The 20064-nt window shown below is 43.4% G+C and overlaps 2 protein-coding genes across 2 annotated transcripts; both read left to right on the top strand.

Annotated features, from left to right (window-relative positions):
• Positions 1-1329: 1329 nt before the first annotated feature.
• Positions 1330-8163, top strand: LOC114631447 (CD209 antigen-like protein E). The gene is made up of 6 exons (XM_028779788.1): positions 1330-1443; positions 2102-2191; positions 2672-2764; positions 3145-3296; positions 4816-4925; positions 6903-8163. The coding sequence occupies exons 1-6, from the start codon at positions 1416-1418 to the stop codon at positions 7054-7056; spliced, it is 627 nt and encodes a 208-aa protein (XP_028635621.1). The 5' UTR covers positions 1330-1415; the 3' UTR covers positions 7057-8163.
• Positions 8164-13778: 5615 nt separating this feature from the next.
• On the top strand, positions 13779-19451 carry LOC114631453 (CD209 antigen-like protein A). Its single transcript, XM_028779806.1, has 7 exons — positions 13779-13901; positions 14003-14089; positions 14356-14445; positions 15113-15199; positions 15793-15944; positions 17221-17330; positions 18577-19451. Exons 1-7 carry the CDS (start codon positions 13856-13858, stop codon positions 18725-18727), a joined length of 723 nt encoding a protein of 240 aa, XP_028635639.1. The 5' UTR covers positions 13779-13855; the 3' UTR covers positions 18728-19451.
• Positions 19452-20064: the final 613 nt, after the last annotated feature.

Here is a 20064-nt window from a genome sequence, read left to right as displayed (position 1 = left end):
CTACATTTTTAAAAAAATCAGGTGTGGGGGCAACTGGTATGTAATCCCAGTACTGAGGAAGAAGAGAACAGCAGATTTTTGGGGCTTGCTGATTGCCTATTTAGTAAGTTCCAGACCAGTGAGAGATAATTTATATTACTGACTGTGAAGCTAGGCTAAGTTCAGTGTGTGTGTGTGTGTGTGTGTGTCCCTGAGACCTGAGGATGCAGTTAAATATTAGTGAGGGAGAGACATTTTCTTCAGTGATGTAGCCACTGATAAGATGCCCATCCTCCTGAAAATAAACTCTCTCCTGTGCTTCTTCTGTAAGCAAACCCCAATGAAATTCATGTACACACACACACACATATGAACATGCCTGTGCACACACACACACACACACAAATTACCATGAAGGTAGAGGGAGTGCTTGGAAAGAGGGAGGGGATGAGCAGGAAGAGGAAAAGAGAAAGTAACAGGTGAATATAATCAAAATACATTGTGGGCGGAGACTGCTCAGCTGTTAAGGGCATGTAGGGCTCTTACAGAACCTGAGTTGGGTTCCCAATAACCATGTCAGATGGCTCACAGTGAACTTTGACTCTAGTTCCAGGGGGATCTAGACCTCTGGCCACACACACACACACACACTTAAAACTGAAATGAACCTTTTGAAAATGTATTGTGTGCATGTATGCAAAAAGTTTAATGAAACACATTCTTATGTGAAATTGGAATATGCTAATAAAACGTTTTAAAAGATTTTTTTATTTTTTATGTATATGTGTGTCTGTCTGTATGCCATTTAAATGCAGTGCCTTAGGAGCCAGAAGAGCTACAGGCCATTTTGAGCTGCCTGCCATGGGTGCAGGGAACTAAAGTCAAGTCCTCTAGAAGAGCAACAGCCCCGCTCATTGCTGAACCATCTCTCTAGCCCCATTTTAAAGAAACATTTTTAAAGATGGGTAGTACTTAACGTATTATATCCAAAGTTATTATCTGGCCTCCATATGTTGTGCACACATATCACATTCATGCACACACATGTACACTCACATATGCATGAGCACATACGTCTATCAACACATAAAATCATGTGGACCCACACTAATTTAAAATAAAGTAATTTTATATTACAAGTTACTATTTCCATGAAAATCATCATATAGTTTTCCCATCCCGTAAGTGAACCAGATCTCTTTGCTATGAAGGTCAGAACACACACAGCCCCTCTGAAATTCTTAGAATTTGAGGTCTCTGATACACTGTGTCAAAATTTTCCTTCTCCTCTACCCCTTTCCGGTGCTGTAACCAAGTTCCTTGTTTCTCTTCCTAAGAAAGAGTAGCTGCAAAAGGAGTAAGAGACAGTGGATAAAAGCTGTTGTTACAAGCAGGACCAGGCACCAAGGAACAGCACTATTTGTGACTCCAAAGGAATGAGGGTACCACAGATGGGCTCTCTGGGTAAGACTACACTAGAAGTCTGGGAGCTTGGGGAGGTAATTTGGGTGATGGTCAGCTCAGGTCTCAGACTATCTAGGTTCTGACCAAAGCTCTGCCTGCTTAGATGAGGAACAGCTGATAATTTATGGTAACAAATACTTGATAAATAGGCTCTGATTCTGACCAACTTTAGAACTCAACAGTTTTCCAGGTACAGAAGTATCATGGGATGAAGAGTAGATATCTCCTATCAGAAATTTGGTCCTAGAAGATGAAGACTGGGGGGCTAGATCCCAGGGTCCCTGAGAGGTGAAGTTTCTAGAGCTTCACCCCTGATGGAAAGCTGACTTCTGAAACCCCAAGACTAATTGATGGAAGTGGAGGTTGTGGATCTGAGTCCCTGGATCCTGGAGAGATAGAGGTTGAGTCTCTGGATTTCTGAGTCCTGAGAAGGTGGAGAGTTGGGACTCAGTACCTGGATTCTGAAGAGCTTGAGGCTCCAGATATAGACGCTTGAGTCCTGGGAAACGGAAAGTTATGGATCTGGGACTTTGGTTAGAAACTGACTTTGGAGCTCCTTCCTGGGGATATGAAAGCTAAGGGTATGGATTCTGACACGAAGAGGCTAACTCTAGGTTCTCTATGCCAGGTAGTAAACTGTCTATCCTTGGCCTTGCAGGATTTCTAGAGAGAAGCCACATTCCCCTGGTGCTGCAGCTGCTGTTCCTCTTTCTCTTTACTGGACTTCTGGTGGCCATTGTCATCCAAGGTCAGGATCATCTCGGAGGTTGGGGTTCCCTTGGGTGACCTTTCAGCTCAGATGTCTAGGTCCAAAAAAATGGAGGAGCTGACAAGAGCAATGGGCCCTTCAGCAGCAGCTAGCACTTCTTGGAACCCCTCCATTTTTATTTGTTTGGGGATGGAATAGAAGCAGTAGACGGTTCATGGGTATTAAGATTTCTTATCTTTGAATGAGATATTTTTAAATATATTTATTTATTTTATGTATATGAGTATGCTGTAGCTGTCCTCAGACACACCAGAGGAAGGCATCAGATCCTATTACAGATGGTTGTGAGCCACCATGTGGTTGCTGGGAATTGAACTCAGGACCTCAGGAAGAGCAGCCAGTGCTCTTAATGATGAGCCATCTCTCTAGCCCTTGAATGAGATTTTTTAATACAGCATCAGTGTGATGTTTGACACACAGTGGATGTTTAATAATTACAATATCTTTTTTTCTGTCAAGTTTCCAAGATCCCCAACTCAGAAGAAATTCAATGGGAACAGAAAAAGCAAGAGAAAATGTACCAGGACCTGAGCCAACTGAAATCTGAAGTTGGTGAGTGAGCAAAACCAAAATGTCCCTGGTTCTGTGAAGGCACTCATGTGGGGTCACTCTGTTCTAGTTGCTGGCCATCTCTGCCCTTTCAATTCCTTATCTGTGAAGTTGGAATAGTGATTAAAAAAAAATGAAAGCATGTGATGGTCAATGAGGACCATGCACAAGTAGGCACCCAACTAAACCAATCTTCTGTCATCTGTGGAGAAAACAGGACCAGGTATCCTGGACTCTCTTGGAATGGAGAAAGGGCTTAAGAAGTAGAGAGAGGGAAATGGCTTGACCAGGGAGGATCCTCACTCTGGAGGTCTTGAAGCTAGACAAACACAGGAACAAGGAGATTCAAATATGAGTCCAACCTGATCTACTTTCACCAACAGATAGCCTCTGTCGCCCTTGCCCTTGGGAGTGGACATTCTTCAATGGAAACTGTTACTTTTTCTCCAAGTCACAACGTGACTGGCACAACTCCATCACCGCCTGCCAAGAAATGGAGGCCCAACTAGTCGTCATCAAAAGTCATGAGGAGCAGGTGTGACTGGCTAACTGTTCTGGGGCATTCATCTAGATACTGACAAACCAGGGCAGAGAAAGTTATTTATATGATATTTGCTAGAAAATGGACTACTCCATCTACTTGGAAAGGGTGAAAAGGGAGGTATGAACGGGTGTTCCCTGGCACCTTGAAAATAGGCATACTCAAGTTCCCAACATGGATAAATGTTGTGGGAAACATTTAAAATGAAAGTGATTTTTGTGAGTGTACTGGCCAGGGCATAACAGCTTCTTTGACAGGGGTAGGTTTGTTTTGTTTTGTTTTGTTTTGTTTGTTTGTTTGTTTGTTTTTTAAATCCTTGCTGTAAATATTCTCACCAGGGTTGATTTCAAGTAACCAGTGAGGTTCACTCAATAAAGACCTGAAGACCAAATGCATGACCCACAGTCACAAACTTATATAGTCTAGCTTTATCATAACTGACCTTGAGTAAATTTATGTAGGTATACTAGGAACATGTAAGGCACAGAAACATAGTGTTATCAAGTGCATGTGATGGGTGGCCAGCTGTGCACAGTACTAACATAAATAGGCTCCAGGTATGTGAATAATTCAGAACTCCTGGGAACATCAGGCTGAGGGTGGAGCTCAACTTTTAGAGTGCTTGCCTAATATACGTGAATTCAGTCCTCAGCACCACATAAGGCAGGTGGTAATGCAACCCTGTCATCCCAGCTCTTGGGAGGCGAAAGCCAGAAGATGAAAAGGATAAAGCCATCCTCAGCTACATGAGTTTGAGGCCATGAGACCTGTGTCCAAAAAATAATAATAATAATAACATATGGTGGCTCCTGACTGATGTACTAATGTGAAAGGGTTAAACTCAGATTTCAAGCAGACCCTGCTGCCAGGAGATTGGGGAGCATAATAGCTTTCCACTGCTGTAACAAAATATCTGAAACCAGCTCCAGGAGGAAAATTATGTCCCATAGTTCAGAGACTTCAGTCCATGGTCAGCTGGACCCATTTCTTTTATGTCTGTGGCAAGGCAGAAATATAATATGAAGGCATAGCAGAAGATAGCCTCCTGCCTCCTGCAGCATCCAGGAGCAAAAGGACACACAGAGAGGGGACCAGGGACAAGACTCCCCTCCAAAGATACTACCACTGTGGCCTATGTCCTCCATCTAAGCCACATTTCCCTGCTTTTATAGCCTACGCATAATGCTGTCAAATACTAAAGCCAGCCCGTTTCTCCCTGAGGATTGATAGGCAGTTACTAATGGTAGAAATGGAAGGATATCAGGGCCCCACCCCTCCCTAAGATCTAGAGGCAGCTAAGGGTTGCTGAGGAATGGTAAGACACCTTCTTCTGTGGTGCAGCCACTGGTAGGGTACCCATGCTCCTGTAAGGATCCCCTCTCCTATAAGGAGCCCTAACTAAACTTGTTCATTTGCCAAAAATACAGATGTTTTGGAATCCACTGGTGAACACAAGCTAAGGAACAGGGAATAGGGAAAAGGCTGCCTCCTGACTCTTTCTCTCCTCCTCCAGAGCTTCCTACAGCAGACTTCCAAGAAAAATGGCTACACCTGGATGGGGCTGTCAGATCTGAACAAGGAAGGAGAGTGGTACTGGCTGGATAGTACGCCTCTGTCAGACAGGTAGTCCCAGCAAAGGAGTACCCTGAAGACTGGAAGGGAAGGGGCTGTGTTTGACTTGTACTACCCTTCTGGTTCCCCTAAACTCTGCCACCACCTTCCCTGGACTTCTAGAAATAAGAGTTAATAACATTCCTCCATAAGATGGAGGAAGGAGGACCTGATGTTCACACAAGACAGAAGCTGCTTAGGTTCCGTCATTAGAACTGAAGGAGGAGTCTGTAGCCTGTGTGGGTATCTAAGTAAAGTGTATTCATGGCCAGCTTCATAAGGAAGGTCACTAGGTCAAGGGATTACAGCATTTTAAAGAGTAGCATGTTGGACTGGGGAGATGGCTCAGGTAGTCAACTGCTTGGAGCACAAGTAGGAGAAAGGATCAGAATTGGATCTGTATAATTCAGGTTTGTTTGTTCACTTGTTTCTCAATTTGTTTGTTTGTTGAAAGCTGAACATAGTTGTGTCTGCATGTAATTGCAACTCAGGGTAGACAGAGAAAGATGAATTGCTGGAACTCATAGGAAAAGCAGCCTAACCTGGTGGTTCCAATCCAGTAGCAGACCCTGCTTCAGAAAAAAGGTAGATGCCTACTAAGGGCTCCCTGAAGGATGACACCTAAGGTTCACTTCTGGCCTCTACACATACACATACACACACACACACACACACACACACAAGCACATAACACATACACACCATACGAGCATGTAGGCATGTGCACAAACACATGTATCACACACTCATATATGCACATATACATACACCCATCACACACATGCACATGCATGTACACATGTGCCTGGACACATAGACACATCACACTTGCATGTACTTACAAATGTACACACATTACATACATGCACATAAAGGCACACATGCATGAAAAGATAGCATGTTATACTGACAGAGCCTCCTAAGAGAAGGATTCATCACATGTGGGGAACATCAGCCAGGATCAGGGCTAGTGGGAATGCAGAGGAAACGGGCACTGTGGGTAAGACCCTATGTTAGATGTCAAGGTAAGGAGTACAGCTTGGATGTAGGTAAGTGGTAAGTTCTAGAGTGCAGGCACTGTCCTTGGTTGTTTGTTATTTAGCCATGAGCTTGTGTGTATTGATTGACCCAGAGTACAAGAGCCCAGTGAAAGAGGTGATTGGATGTGGCAAGTTTACATTGGCTAGTTGTATCTTATAGCCATGCTCCCTGTGGGACAACTCTTATCAAGCATGGGATACAGGGGTAAAGGTCAAAGTGACATGAGAAAATGATGAGGTCCTGTACATGTTTGTCACACACATTCAAGGAAGGTATGAAAGTGCCAATTTCCAGGAACTATGAAAAACTGCTCATAAGGTGCAGGTAGCATTGTGGATGCAGTCTTTGTTCCAATGTGCATTTACTTATGTAATGTTACAATTGCCTTACTATTTAAAATGTCAGATGGCTGTAGAAGTGAGGACTTACCCCTGGGTATTCAGTTCTATTCCATCAATCGGAATGTCTGTATTTATGCTAGTACTATGCTATTGTTACTACTACATCTCTATAGTATGTCTTGAAATGAAGAGTGCTGATATTTCCAACAGTGTTTTCAATGTTCAGGATGGTTTTGGCTATCCTGGGCCTTTGCATTTTCATATGAAATGTAAGATTTTTACTTACATGAAGTATTGCATTGGCATTTTGGTGGGGATTGTACTAAATCTGTAGGTTGCTTTTGGCATGATGGCCTTTTCATGGTGTTAATCCTGAGCATAGAAGGTCTCTCATCACTTGATGTCTTCTTCAGTTTCTTCTAGGTTTAAAAGTTTTCTTTGTAGAAGTCCTTAACTCCCTCGATTAGGTTTATACCAAGATAATTTTAAACTATTGTGAATGGGATTGATTCCCTGATTTTTTTTTTCAGTGTGAGTGTCTTTCGTATACAGGGATGCTGCTGTCTTGTACATGTCTGTTTTGTATAATTGTGAATGTTTTCTGCAGCCTAGAGAAGAATTGGAACCAAGGACAGCCCAACAATATTGGGGGACAAGACTGTGTGGAATTCAGAGATGATGGCTGGAATGACGCCTCATGTGACCAAAAGAAATTCTGGGTCTGCAAAAAGAATGCAACTGCCTGTTCTGCCAGCAAGTAATGACCAGACCTTCTCTACAGCTTGCACAGCCTAAACATCCCAGTTGGGCAGCAGACTTTTACTCATCCATTTCCCAGTTTCTCCTCCCTGTCTATGGTCATGGAAATCTTAGTATTACCTCTAGGACTCATCAGTTTCCTTTGTTAATCACTATGGTGCTGGACCACTGATGTCCTTCTTTTGATGTCTCCAAACTCCTACTGATATAGTTGCGGTTTTGCCATTGAATTTAACTACATTGAAGCTGTGTATCCACTGATGGGCTGGATGTGTTCCATTCATCTCCCCTGTCTTTCTTGTTGAGGTCAGAGGGCTTACATCACTATAATCATTATAATATTCATTATATTGGTAAATTGTCACATGCTATTTGAGCTCACAGAGAAGCTGGCTCTGGAATTATGGTTGCCATGTAACACTAAAGCATGTTTACCTCAAAGTGTCATTCAAAGACCTTGTCTAGGGTTGAGCAGCCCCTGCCCAACTGTGTAACAGGGAGGGAAGAGATCAGCAAGACAGCTTAGGAGTTAACACATTGCATCCTTGAGAACAGTTAGAAAGTGGACATTACCAATAGGTGTTACTAATGTTTATCCCATGGTATGAAAGTGCCTGCAGTGGAACAGAGAAGCCAGAAATTTATCCATGAGGAGCTCAGCAATGGAGAGACAGCTCAATACCAAACTCCAGCCGCCTGCCTCAACTTCTCCAGTCAGTTTCTGCTGACTTCTGTGAGCACTCGGATTTGAGGATGTCATTTCTCTCTGTTGTTATCTGTATTTTTACCTAAGGGGTTTTTACTTTACCCTTCTGGAAACCCAATAGGGAGCTCCAGCTAACTGCCTTAATGGAGTGTCCTCAGTCAGTTTCTGCTGGGTGTTTGTAAGCCCCCGACTCATACAATTATCTTCCCACTGCTATTTGTACTTTTACTTGAAAGCCTCACTCAGGTGACACTCCTCTTCCCAGGACTCCTTGTGTTGGGAACTCTAGCTGGCTGCCTTAAAGGGGCTTCTCTCTTTAATTTCTGCCTGACACATTGAGCACTCAACTTGACGATGTTTGGTATTGGCTTGCTATATACTTAATAAACTCATTCAAAACTGAGAAAGTGTGGGAGATGGACTGCTTTTGTAAAGGATCTGTGTCCCATTCCCGGCATCTACATGACCTCTCACAACTGTCTGTAAGTCCACTTCCTAGGGATCCGATGCCCTCTTCTAGTCTCTGACAATACTGGGCATGCAAGTGTTGTACAAACACACATGCAAGCAAACATACACATATAATAAAGGGGAAACAGAAGTATGGCTATAGTAGATCATTCTCCAGACCATGCAGTATACATGTGTTATTGCTAATATATCCCAAGAAATTGCATGCAGTCCCTGCATATTTTTTCCCATCCACCTCCCCTGTGTACTTTAGCTTAGAAGTCTTTCTCTTGTTGTTATAAATCTTCCAATAAGCTGAAGTACCAGAGAACTCATCTCCCCAGCCCCACAATGATTCACACTAATATGTGAATTTCCTACTTTCTGCCCTCCTTTGTTGATAGCTTGATAAACCCAGATGTGTCTCTATTTAAGGAAGTTCATGTTTCTCTGGTTCCTGGAAGTTGTAGCGGTGGCAGTGGCCATCTGTCATCCTCTTTGCAGCTTGACTGTGCTACAGGGAGCTCATCACCAATGCTGGGTCCCTTACTGCTTCAGTTCATAAGAATGAGAGACAACCCAATCCAACTATGTTGTAGCAACAAGAGATACCTATGAAGCTTTGTTCTAAAACTTCCCAGCAGGTGACTGTGAACTCTGTCAGACCACCACTCATGGAATTGTGATCCTATCATGTGCCTGCTTCCCTCCCAGCAGTATATATATGACAGACTACTAGCCTCTCCACGCGAACTCAGTGGAAGAAAACAGTGAAAAGAATAAGTGCCTAAGCCTGCCAGAGACAAGGTCTATAAATGAACTTAAGCCAGGGAGATCTCTATATGAAAGAGGCAGGAGGGCTGAGAATCAGAGCCCATTGGAAAGTTCCCCTGAACCCTCACCACCCCTAGTCAACTTAGGCTACCTGGGGCAAAGAAGTAGAAACTGCAGTGGAGGTGCTGCTGCTTACATATGCCTGACTTACAGTACCAGAGCTGGTGAAAGTGTATGCAGACATCTAAAGGACCTACCAGGAAAGAGCTTGAAAATTCCTCTCCCCAATACACCAGAACGCCACTGAACATAGCAGCTACAGAGACCAATGGCTTCCATTTTTGCCTGTTAACACATGGCACCATGTGAAAGCTGACCCTAGAACTTCACCTTTCAACTTTGCTTGTCTGTGTCAACAATTCACTTCAAGAGTTCTTTTCATTTTGTTATTGAAAATATTTTCATCCAATTTATTCTGATCAGTTTCCCCTCTCCCTCAAACAAACAAACAAACAAAAAAGCACAATAAAAAGAAAAATACAAAACAAACAAACACATGCACACAGCCACCAAAACCCATACAAACACACAAGTGGAAACCATAGTATACAAGCAAAGTGCCAGAAAGACAAAAAATAATAATAATTTGCAAATAAAGCCATATGAGACAAAAAGTCTGGTAGGGTGGTATATGGCTTTATTCCCAGCACTCAGGAGGCAGAGGTAAAAGAATGACTGAGTTTGAGGGCAGTCTGGTCTACAGAGAGAGCTCAAGAACATCCAGGGCAACACAGAGAGATAAAATGCCTACCAAAAAAATGTCATTGAATTTGTTTTGTATTGGCCATCTACTATGGGGCAAGGACCTACCATTAGGTGGGTTAATAGACCCAGTAAGATTCTATTAGAGAGAATTAAATTTTTGCTTTGCTAGTGTCAGTTGTAGATGGGTTCTAGGTTAGGGGCCACTTGCCCCACTTCCTGTGCTTGCTACCAGTCTTAGTGAGTTTGCATGTGCCTCAGTCCTATTGTTGGTCTGTTGCTGCTTGTATTGCAATGCTGAATGTTAGCCCTCAAGGCCTGGATGTCCCCAGGGGAGACACTGTATGCATAGATGACCCTTCACCCGCACCCCATTGGTCCCAAGAAAGCATTTCTTCTATACAGAAGATCCCGATTGGCTGGCATTGTCTGCACCATCAATCCTGGGTCTCTCAGTCAATCTTCAACTAGGTCTCCCTGCAAGAGATGCTTTTGCAGCCGCATATGCTCCCAGCATTTACATAGAGGTGACCCATTCCTACTACACTGGCCCTGGACTTTTTTTGGTTGGGAGATTTTTAATGACTGTTTCTATTTCCTTAGGGGTTGTGGGACTGACTGTTAGATAGTTTATCTGATCATGATTTAACTTTGGTACATTGTATCTGTCTAGAAAATCATCCATTTCATCTAGATTTTCCACTTTGTTGAATATAGGCTCTTGTAGTAAGAGCTGGTGATTTTTTTAAATTTCTTTGGTTTCTGTTGTTATATTCCCCTTTTCATTTCTGATTTTGTTCATTTGGATACTGTTTCTGTGCCTTTTAGTTTGGCTAAAGGTGTTCCTATCTTGTTGATATTCTCAAAGAATCAACTCTTGATTTTATTGATTCTTAATATTGTTCTGTTTCTAATTCATTGGTTTCAGCCCTAAATATGACTATTATTCCTCTTGAGTGTGTTTGTGTTCTTTTGTTCTAGAGTTTGTGCTGTTATGTTGCTAGTATAGTATCTCTCCAATTTATGAAGGCACTTATTGTTATAGATTTTCCTCTTAACACGCCTTCACTGTGTCCCAGAAGTTTGGGTATGCTGTGTCTTCATTTTCATTAAATTCTAGGAAGTCTTTAATTTCTTTATTTCTTCCATGACCAGGTTATCATTGAGTAGAGAGTTGTTCAGCTTCCATGTGTATTGAGCTTTCTGTTGTTTTTGTTGCTGTTGAAGAATGGCCTTAGTCCATGGTGATCTGAGAGAATGCATGGGATTATTTCAATCTTCTTGTATCTGTTGTTGGCTTGTTTTATGTCTGATTATATGGTCAGTTTCAGAGAAGGTACCATAAGATGCTAAGAAGAAGGTATATTATTTTGTTTTAGGGTGAAATGTTCTGTAGCTGTCTATTAAATCCATTTGGTTCATAACTTTTGCTAGTTTCACTGTGTCTCTGCTTAGTTTATTTTTCCATGACCTGTCCATTGGTGAGAGTGGAGTGTTGAAGCCTCCCACTGTTACTGCATGAGATTCAATGTGTGTTTTGAGCTTTAGTAACATTTCTCTTACAAATGTGGGGGCCCTTGCATTTGGGGCATAGATGTTAAGGATTGAGAGTTTGTCTTGGTGGATTTTTTCATTGATGAGTATAAAGTGTTCTTCGAGAATTTTTGGTTGAAAGTCTATTTTATTGGATATTAGAATGGTTATTCCAGCTTGTCTCTTGGGACCATTTGCTTGGAAATTTTTTTCTAGTCTTTTACTCTGAGGTAGTGTCTGTCTTTGTCACTGAACAGCGTTTCCTGTATGCAGCAAAATGCTGGGTTTTGTTTACACATCCAGTCTATTAGCATATGTCTTTTTATTGGAGAATTGAGCCCACTGATGTTGAGAGATATTGAAGAGCAATAATTGTTGGTTCCTCTGGTTTTTATTGTTACAAGTGATATTATGGTTTTTTGGTTCTCTCCTTTTTTGTGAGATGATTAATTTCTTGGTTTTTTTGTGGGTGTAGTTTTCCTCCTTGTGTTGGAGTTATCCTTCTTTTATCCTCTATAGGGCTGAATTAGCAGAAAGATGTTGCTTAAATTTGGTTTTGTGATGGAATATCTTGGTTTCTCCATCTAGGGTGATTGAGAGTTTTGCTGGATATAGTAGCCTGGGCTGGCATTTGTGTTCTCTTAGGGTCTTCATGACATCTATCCAAGATCTAGCTTTTAGAGTCTCTGTTACAAAGTTTGATATGATTCTGAAAGATCTGCCTTTATATATTACTTGGCTTTTTTCCCTTACCACTTTTAATATTCTTTCTTTGTTCTGTGCACTTGGTGTTTTGATTATTATGTGACAAGCGGATTTTCTTTTCTGGTCAAATCTGTAGAAGAAGCCCTGTAGGCTTCTTGTATGCTTACGACCATCTCTTGCTTTATGTTAGAAAAGTTTTCTTCTATGATTTTGTTAAAGATGTTTTCTAGCCCTTTTAACTGGGAATCTTCACTCTCTTGTTTTCCTATTATCCTTAGGTTTGGTCTTTTCATTGTGTCCTGAACTTTCTGGATGCTTTCAGTTAGGAGCTTTTTGCACTTTGTACTTTCTTTGACTCTTATGTTAATATCTTCTATGATATCTTCTATGTCTGAGATTCTCTCTTCTATCCCTTGTATTCTGTTGGTGGTGCTTGTATCTGTAACTCCTGATCTCTTTTCTAGGTTTTCCATCTCCAGGGTTGCCTCCCTTTGTGATTTCTTTATTGTATCTACTTCCATTTTTAGATCCTGGACAGTTTTGCTCAATTCCTTCACCTGTTTGATTGTGTTTTCCGGTATTTCTTTAAGGGATTTATGTGTTTCCTCTTTAAGGGATTCTACCTGTTTACCTGTGTTCGCCTGTATTTCTTTAAGAAAGTTATTTGTATCTTCCTTAAAGGGCTCTATCATCTTTGTGAGATGGGATTTTAGGTCAGAATCTTATCCAGGGCTTGATGTGGTGGATTCCAAGTGTCCTTGGTTTCTGTTGCCTATGTTCTTGTGCTTGCCTCTCACCATCTGGTTACTTCTAGTGTTAACTGGCCTTGCTGTCTCTAACAGGGACTGGAGCCTGTCTCTCCTTGTAGGAAGGTTGGGTTCTGTGAGCTGGTTTAGAGCAGGCCTTCTGGGAGGCAAACAGTGCTGTCTCTGGTTAGGGAAACCTCCTGTGTCCCTAGTTAGGGCAGGCTTCCTATGACTCTGGCTGTGGCAGATCTCCTGTGACCCTGGTTACAGTCTCTGGGTGAGGGCAGGTAGGCTGGAGCACCCAGTCTGCCCCGGGCCAAGTTGTGAACTGGAAGGAAGATGTGTCTCCCACAGATTAGATATGTCGTGCATCTGCAGAGCCCTGTGGGGGTCCCAGTTAGGCCAGATCTTGAGGTGGAGGGTCTCACCTGTGAGTCTGATTATAATGAACTTCCTGGGAGTCAGGCTGTCTCTAGGTGTGAGGGAGTTGGCTGGATCGCCTGATCTTCCCTCGATTGAGTTATGGACCAAAAGGAAGTGACTTGTACAATTTAATTAATGCATAGGAATCTAGAAGGGGATGGGAATGTGGCTCAGTTAGCTCCAACTAGATCAGGATGAGGTAGATGAGGTAGTTCAAGTCATTCCTGCTACATGTCAAGTTTTAGGCCAGCCTGGGGTACATAAAATCTTATCTCAAAAACAGAGAAAAAGAAAAGAAAGAAATCACCATGACTGTCACCATCAGTAAACCAAGATGAAAATGCCTGGCATCAGCAGGGTGGTGTTTCTGAGAAGATGGGATTTTGCAAGCCCACATCCTCCCATAACCCAAAGTCATTTTATTTTACAAGTTACTGGTTTTTATAGAAGACATTCCAGAGCTGACCATACTGGAAGTGAACCAGCTATTTTGGCTGTGACGTACAGGGCCTCTCAACGCTCTCTGAAATTCTTAGAAAATGTATCTCTTGTCTACTGTATCAGATGCTCAGCCTCCTCCCTCTCACTCTTCCGGTGCCAGTACTCACTTCCCAATTTCTCTTTGTAAGTAAGCTTCAAGGAGGTGGCAAATAAAAGCTCTTGTCTCCATCTGATTCTGGCACTAAGAAGTGGCTGTGAAGCATGAGTGAGTCTAAGGAAATGGAGAAGAAGCAGCTTGGCCCTTTGGGTGAGACTGGGCTGGTGTTCTGTGAGCTTGGGGAAGGGACACAAATAGGACAGTGCTTGTCTTGGACTACCCTGTATATGACTGCCGCTCTATTCGCTTAGATGAAGAACTGCTGACATCCAGCCACACCAGGTACTCCATCAAAGGCTGTGGCTTCCAACCAAATTCTGGACTCAGTAGCTTCACAGGTAAAACAGGATGAGGGACTATGGAGTGGTCAGCTTCTAACTGAAACTTGGGTTCCTTGGGAGTGGAGGTGAAGACTGGGACTCAGGCCACTGATACTCAGAAAGTTGGAAGCTCAATCCTGAATCTGGGACCTGGACTTCTGGGAACTGTAGAGGCTAGGATCTGCAATCGTGTACCTTGGGAGTGAGACTGATGAATTGCCTGACTGGGACCACACTGAGTCACAGATCCTGAGGTGCTAAAATTCCATCCTTCTCTCCCACAGGGTATCTGGTCCACAGCCATGTCCCCTTGGCACTGCAGGTGCTCTTCCTCACTGTATTCTCTGTGGTGCTGGTTGTCATCCTTGTCAAAGGTCAGGCAAGATTGAGGTTTGGGGATCTTAAGTCTGGCTCTTCAACCAAGGGATCCAGGAGGGAGGAGCAACTGACTGGGACTGTGTCTTCATGGTCCTTTGAATAGAGGAGTTCTGTACAGAGACATTGGCTACACTTGCCTTAGACATCCAATTTTCTTTGGTTATTAGATATCTTCCTCATCAAATAGGACTAAGTAAGACCTTGGGTCTTGAAAATGATGCAAAACTGGAGACACTGTTCAAGTGGTAGAATGCTTATCTCACATGCTCAAAATCCTGTGTTCCATCCCAAGCACTGCATAAAACTGGGTGTGATCGTGAATTCCTATAATCTCAGCACTCATGAAGTGGAGGCAGAGAAGTCCATAGAGACAGCTACATAGAAATTTTGATGCAGCCTGAATTATATGAGACTATCTAAGAGAGAGAGAGAGAGAGAGAGAGAGAGAGAGAGAGAGAGGAAGGAGGAGGAGGAGGAGGAGGAGGAGGAAGGAAGGAAGGAAGGAAGGAAGGAAGGAAGGAAGGAGAAAGGAAGGAGGAGAGGAAGGGGGTAGAAAGTGGGGAGTGTGGAGGGGAAGAAGTATGTCTTGATCTTAGGGGCCCAGTATAGACCAAAAACACAGTAAACATTTAATAACTGCAGTGACTATTTTTCTTGACCCAGTCTGCAGGATCCCAAGTTCTCAGGGACAGGAGGAGTCGAATCAGAAGAGTGTCTACGAGGAACTGACCCAGTTGAAGGCTGGGGTAGGTGAGTGACTGGAAGTGAAGGATCTCATATCCAGAAAAGGTTTACACAGAGAGTCACTTAGCTTTAAATAACTACTCTTCACTGAGCCTCAGTTTCCTCACCTATGGGATGGACATGCAGGGTAATACTAAGGAAGGCAACTCACTGGTGTTTGACAAGAGTCCATGTACACAATAGACAGTGTTCATAGAAATTATGTACAAAATAAGCACTCAATAGTCACAGGAGCCTGGACAGAATATGCACCCAATGTTTACAAGAGTATGTTCAAAGTAAGCTCTCAAAGGTCACAGGGGTATGCACACGTTAGACACTCAGTGTTCACAGAGATTGTGTACACATTAGGTGCTCAGTGTTCATAGGAGTATGCACATGGTAGGTACTCAGTTGAACCTGCGTCCTGGCCTCTATTCTGAGCTCTAAGACCCAACTTCTTCCAGTCTGGAAAGGATCAGGCTAGGACTCCTGGGTTCTCCTGGGTATAGAAGGAACTCAAGAAGTGGGGTAAGGCGTGTGCCGTGTCAAGGGAGGGGTTAGTTCTGGAGGGCTTGAAGGTTGAAGATGTGTCCATCCTGATCTGACCTCCCCAACAGATCGCCTGTGTCGTTCCTGCCCCTGGGACTGGACGCCCTTCCAAGGAAGCTGCTACTTTTTCTCTGTGGCCCAGAAGTCCTGGAATGATTCTGCCACTGCCTGCCACAACATGGGGGCTCAACTCGTGGTCATCAAGAGTGATGAAGAGCAGGTATGGCTGGTGAGGGCCAGTCCTCAGCTGAGGATGCATCAAGGCCACTGGTTAAAGGGGGGAGAGGTATTTAGTTGGATACAGTGTTCTAGAAAAGAGGCTGCTTGCCTGAAAAGGGAAGATAAGAAGGTTATGAATGAGAGCAGAGCACTTGCAAAAAGACACACTCTGGGGCTGGAGAGGAGGCTCAGCGGATAACGCGCTTGCCAGCAAACATGAGGACCTGAGTTTGGACTCCTCAAACCCACACAAAGCCCAGCATGAGGAAACACATCTGTGATCCCAGTGTTCCTGTGGTAAAATGGGAGGTAGGGACAAGAGGTTCCATGGAAGCTAGTGAGCATCTCTCACAGAATACACAGAAATAACAAGAGACCCTGTCTCAAAAAAGGTAGAAGGTGAGTATCCTCACCTAAAGTTGTCCTCTGATGTACACATATGTATGTGCACGTGCACATTCAGGTATAGGTGCATGTGTGTGCATGTGCAGGCCAGAAGTCAGCCTTGAGTGTCATCCCTCAGGCATCTGGCCACTGTTTCTTTAAGGCATGGTCTCTCATTAACCTGGAGCTCACTATTTAGGCTAAGCTGGCGGGCCAACAAGACCCAGGGATCCTCCTGCCTCTGGCTCCCTCTTGCTGTAATTTGTACCATCACATCCGACTTTTTCACATGATTGCTAGGGCTCAGACGCAGGTCCTCAGGCTTGTGTGGCACAAGCCTAGCTGGCTCAGCCATCTCCTCACCCTCACACTGTAGTTTTTAATGTGATTGATACTTTGGGAGGAACATTTAAAATTTATGGCCAGCACTTAACAACTCTCTCTGTGGGTTTTAAAAAGAAATCCTGTTGTATGTCTTTTGCTAATTCCCCTGGTGTAAATAGTACCAGCCCTGCTGATTTTAAGCACCAGTGAGACAATTCAGAGCTGAACAGAGGCCACTAACACACTCAATAATCATTAACTTGTTTGATCTGGTGCAGGCAACCAATCCCAATGAGTAAATTCATGTGGACATATACATAACTTTCAGACAGACAAGTATATGGCATTACCAAGTCTGCACATACTGTGTGCTAGAGAGAACACATCTGCCCATAGCACACAGGTGTAGAAAGACCCAGAACTCAATGGTGTTCATGGCTTTATAATGTACAAAGTTAAACATCAGACTGTAGGCAGAACTTCCCACCAAGAGTTTAGTTTTAACCACAACACTGGTTAAAAGAGGGAGGCAGTGCTCCCTTCTGACTCTTTCTCTTCTATTTTTCTAGAACTTTCTACAACAAGCTTCTAAGAAGAGAGGCTACACTTGGATGGGGCTCATTGACATAAACAAGGAATCTGCATGGCACTGGATAGATGGCTCACCTCTGACCCTCAGGTATGTACTAGAAGAAGGGAACACCCTACAGAGTGTGATGAAGCTCTGACTTGAGGTATGCCTGGTGCTCATTTCCTCTCTCTGGTCACCTAGGCAGTAGAGCTTGGAACATTTTCTGAGTGACATGAAGAAAAAAAAAAGTCCAAATAGGAATGGCAGGTGCCTGAGATCCCATCATCAGAACTTCAGGAAAGACTTACAGCCAGAGGGGCATGCAATAGAAATGATTATTTAGGAAATCCAAGACTGGGAAATGGCTCCATTGGTAAAGTGCATGCCTAGAACCCATGTAAAAACAACTGGTGGTGTGGTGGCATGCATCTGTAATCCCTGAACTGGGAGAGCAGAAATAGAAGGCTTCCTAGGGCTTGTTGGACAGCCAGCCTAGCCAAATAGCAAGTTCAAATCAAGGTGGAGAATGTCCTGAGGCACAATAGCTGAAGTTTTTATTACTCCCACTTGCATATGCAAGCACAACCACACACACGTGATCACACAGAGATTGAAAATTACTGTTGCTGTGAACAATATGACTTGTAGGTGGAACTGGAGAGACTGCTCAGTGGTTAAGAACCTGGGAGTCTTTAATTCTCTATCTGCAAAAAAAACCTGAAACTTCCAGATAACACAAGTTTGGTTCCCAGTTCTCATATCAGTTAGCATCCACCTACACTCACATGTGTGCACATACACCCGCACATTGGGACGTACAAACACACACACACACACACACACACACACACCACCACCACACCACACCACACCACATCACATCACAAAAAGAAAAGAATGTGCCCAGAGTTGTTGTACTCTGAGGTCCAAAGAGAAGGAGTTTATATCACCACTTGATGGTGTGCCAGGAGACCAAGGACCTGACCTCTAGATGTGGAAGGATTAGGAGATTTGGACAAAGGCCTTGGTTGAGGTGTCAAGAAAAGAACTAGATGATCTGGATCAAGGAGGCTTAGGTGGGGGTGTTTTAAAGTGTGTTAGTGAGTTCTAGCTGCTGTCTTTCCTGGCTTGCCTTGTACTGATGTGGTGAACACCATGACCAGAAGCAGTGTGGGGAGGAATGGGTTTATTTCCTCTTACAACTCTCAGGTCACATTCCATCACTGAGGAAAGACAAGGCAGGAACTCAAGACAGGAACTAAAGCAGAAGCCATAGAAGAACACAGCTCACTATGCTTCCCATGGCTGACAGACTATGTCTGTGACAGAATCTCATGTCTCCTTGTCTTTGCAGTTTCATGAAGTATTGGAATAAAGGGGAACCGAACAACCTGGGAGAGGAAGACTGTGCAGAGTTCAGAGATGATGGCTGGAATGACAGCAAATGTAACAACAAGAAATTCTGGATCTGCAAAAAGCTTGAAACTTCCTGCCCTAGCAAGTGATAGACAACTCCCTTCACTACCCCCACAGTCCCAAAACCCTGCCAGATGGCAGAACTTCACCCATAGCTATGCCAGTTGATTCTACTTTTCTGTGGCCATTGATACTTTGACAAGATCTGTAAGACTTTTCTCTGGCAGGTAGCTTGTCTCCTGTGTTGCTCTTGGTCCAGCTTGTCTCCTGGATGATTGCTGTATAGTCTTCTGATGTCTGCAGGCTCTTTGGGTTAGTCGCTGTGCTTCTGATCCACCTTTGCCATTTAATGAAGTGAACAGACATGAAGTGCATACAGGTCCTTAAATGGGCTCCTTTCATCTCCTTTCTGAATTCAGACCATGTATTGCCATGTGCAATTGATGACACACCCTATGTGGCTTCATAGCATTTATGAGTACTTTACTCCCGCCTACTAAATTTTCATTCATCTACCCTGCACGTCTTTCTGTGGGACCCTTCTTTGATTTCAGGAGCTCAATCTGTAGGCTAAAAGCACAAGAGAACCAATTCCTCATCTAAAATAATCTAAAATTATTGTGTTAATTCCCTGGCTCCATCTCCACTCCTTAGTGGACATGGTGGGCCTCAATGTTATAGACCTTGAGATTGACCTCCCAAATTTTTTTTGGAGGATTTATAATTTTTATTGAATTTACTCATTGACAATTTTATACATATGTATGTATAAATATAAGTATAAATAAACATTCTGTTTATTGCCATCCTTCACCCATCCTGAATCCTCTCTTTCTTACCTCTTCTTACCTCCATTTATGACCTTTTGTTTGTTTTTTTGACCCACTGAATTTAACCAGGGCTATCTGTCTGACCATGGGTTTGAAACTGTCCAGTGGAGTCCGGTAGGCTCATCATCAAGTGAAGATAATGGCTATCCGTCTCCCAAAATCCATCAGTAGCCAATAATTTAGCAGAGAGAGAAAGGACCCTGTGAGCTCTTCCCTGATCCGTAACTGACTGTTGGGGTGCCAGATTTTGTGCAGCCTCAGCCACTGTAAGATCACATCTGCACCAAAAAACAAAAACAATTCACAGAATTTCACAGCTCTTCTCCAGCATTTATATATTTCTGCCCCCTCTTTCATACCATCCCCTGAAATGTTTTTTATTTAAGAGTGAACATGGTGCTCCTGCTGCTCAGAGTTCTGCTCTCGGCCCCTTCCTGTCCTAGATCACTGCATCAACTGCCTTCTCTAACTTCCTGGTGAAGCTCACATAGATGAGATGTAGCCATGTTTGAGTCAGCATGGGACAACTCTACAGGATCCTTGACGCTCCGTAGCACCCCCATGAGGTTACCTGTGGCTGCTATCAGACCTACCTT

The sequence above is a fragment of the Grammomys surdaster genome, unplaced genomic scaffold (assembly GCF_004785775.1).
Source record: "Grammomys surdaster isolate TR1022 unplaced genomic scaffold, NIH_TR_1.0 362, whole genome shotgun sequence".
In the NCBI taxonomy this organism is placed as follows: domain Eukaryota; kingdom Metazoa; phylum Chordata; class Mammalia; order Rodentia; family Muridae; genus Grammomys; species Grammomys surdaster.
This window is presented reverse-complemented; position numbering and strand designations above follow the sequence as displayed.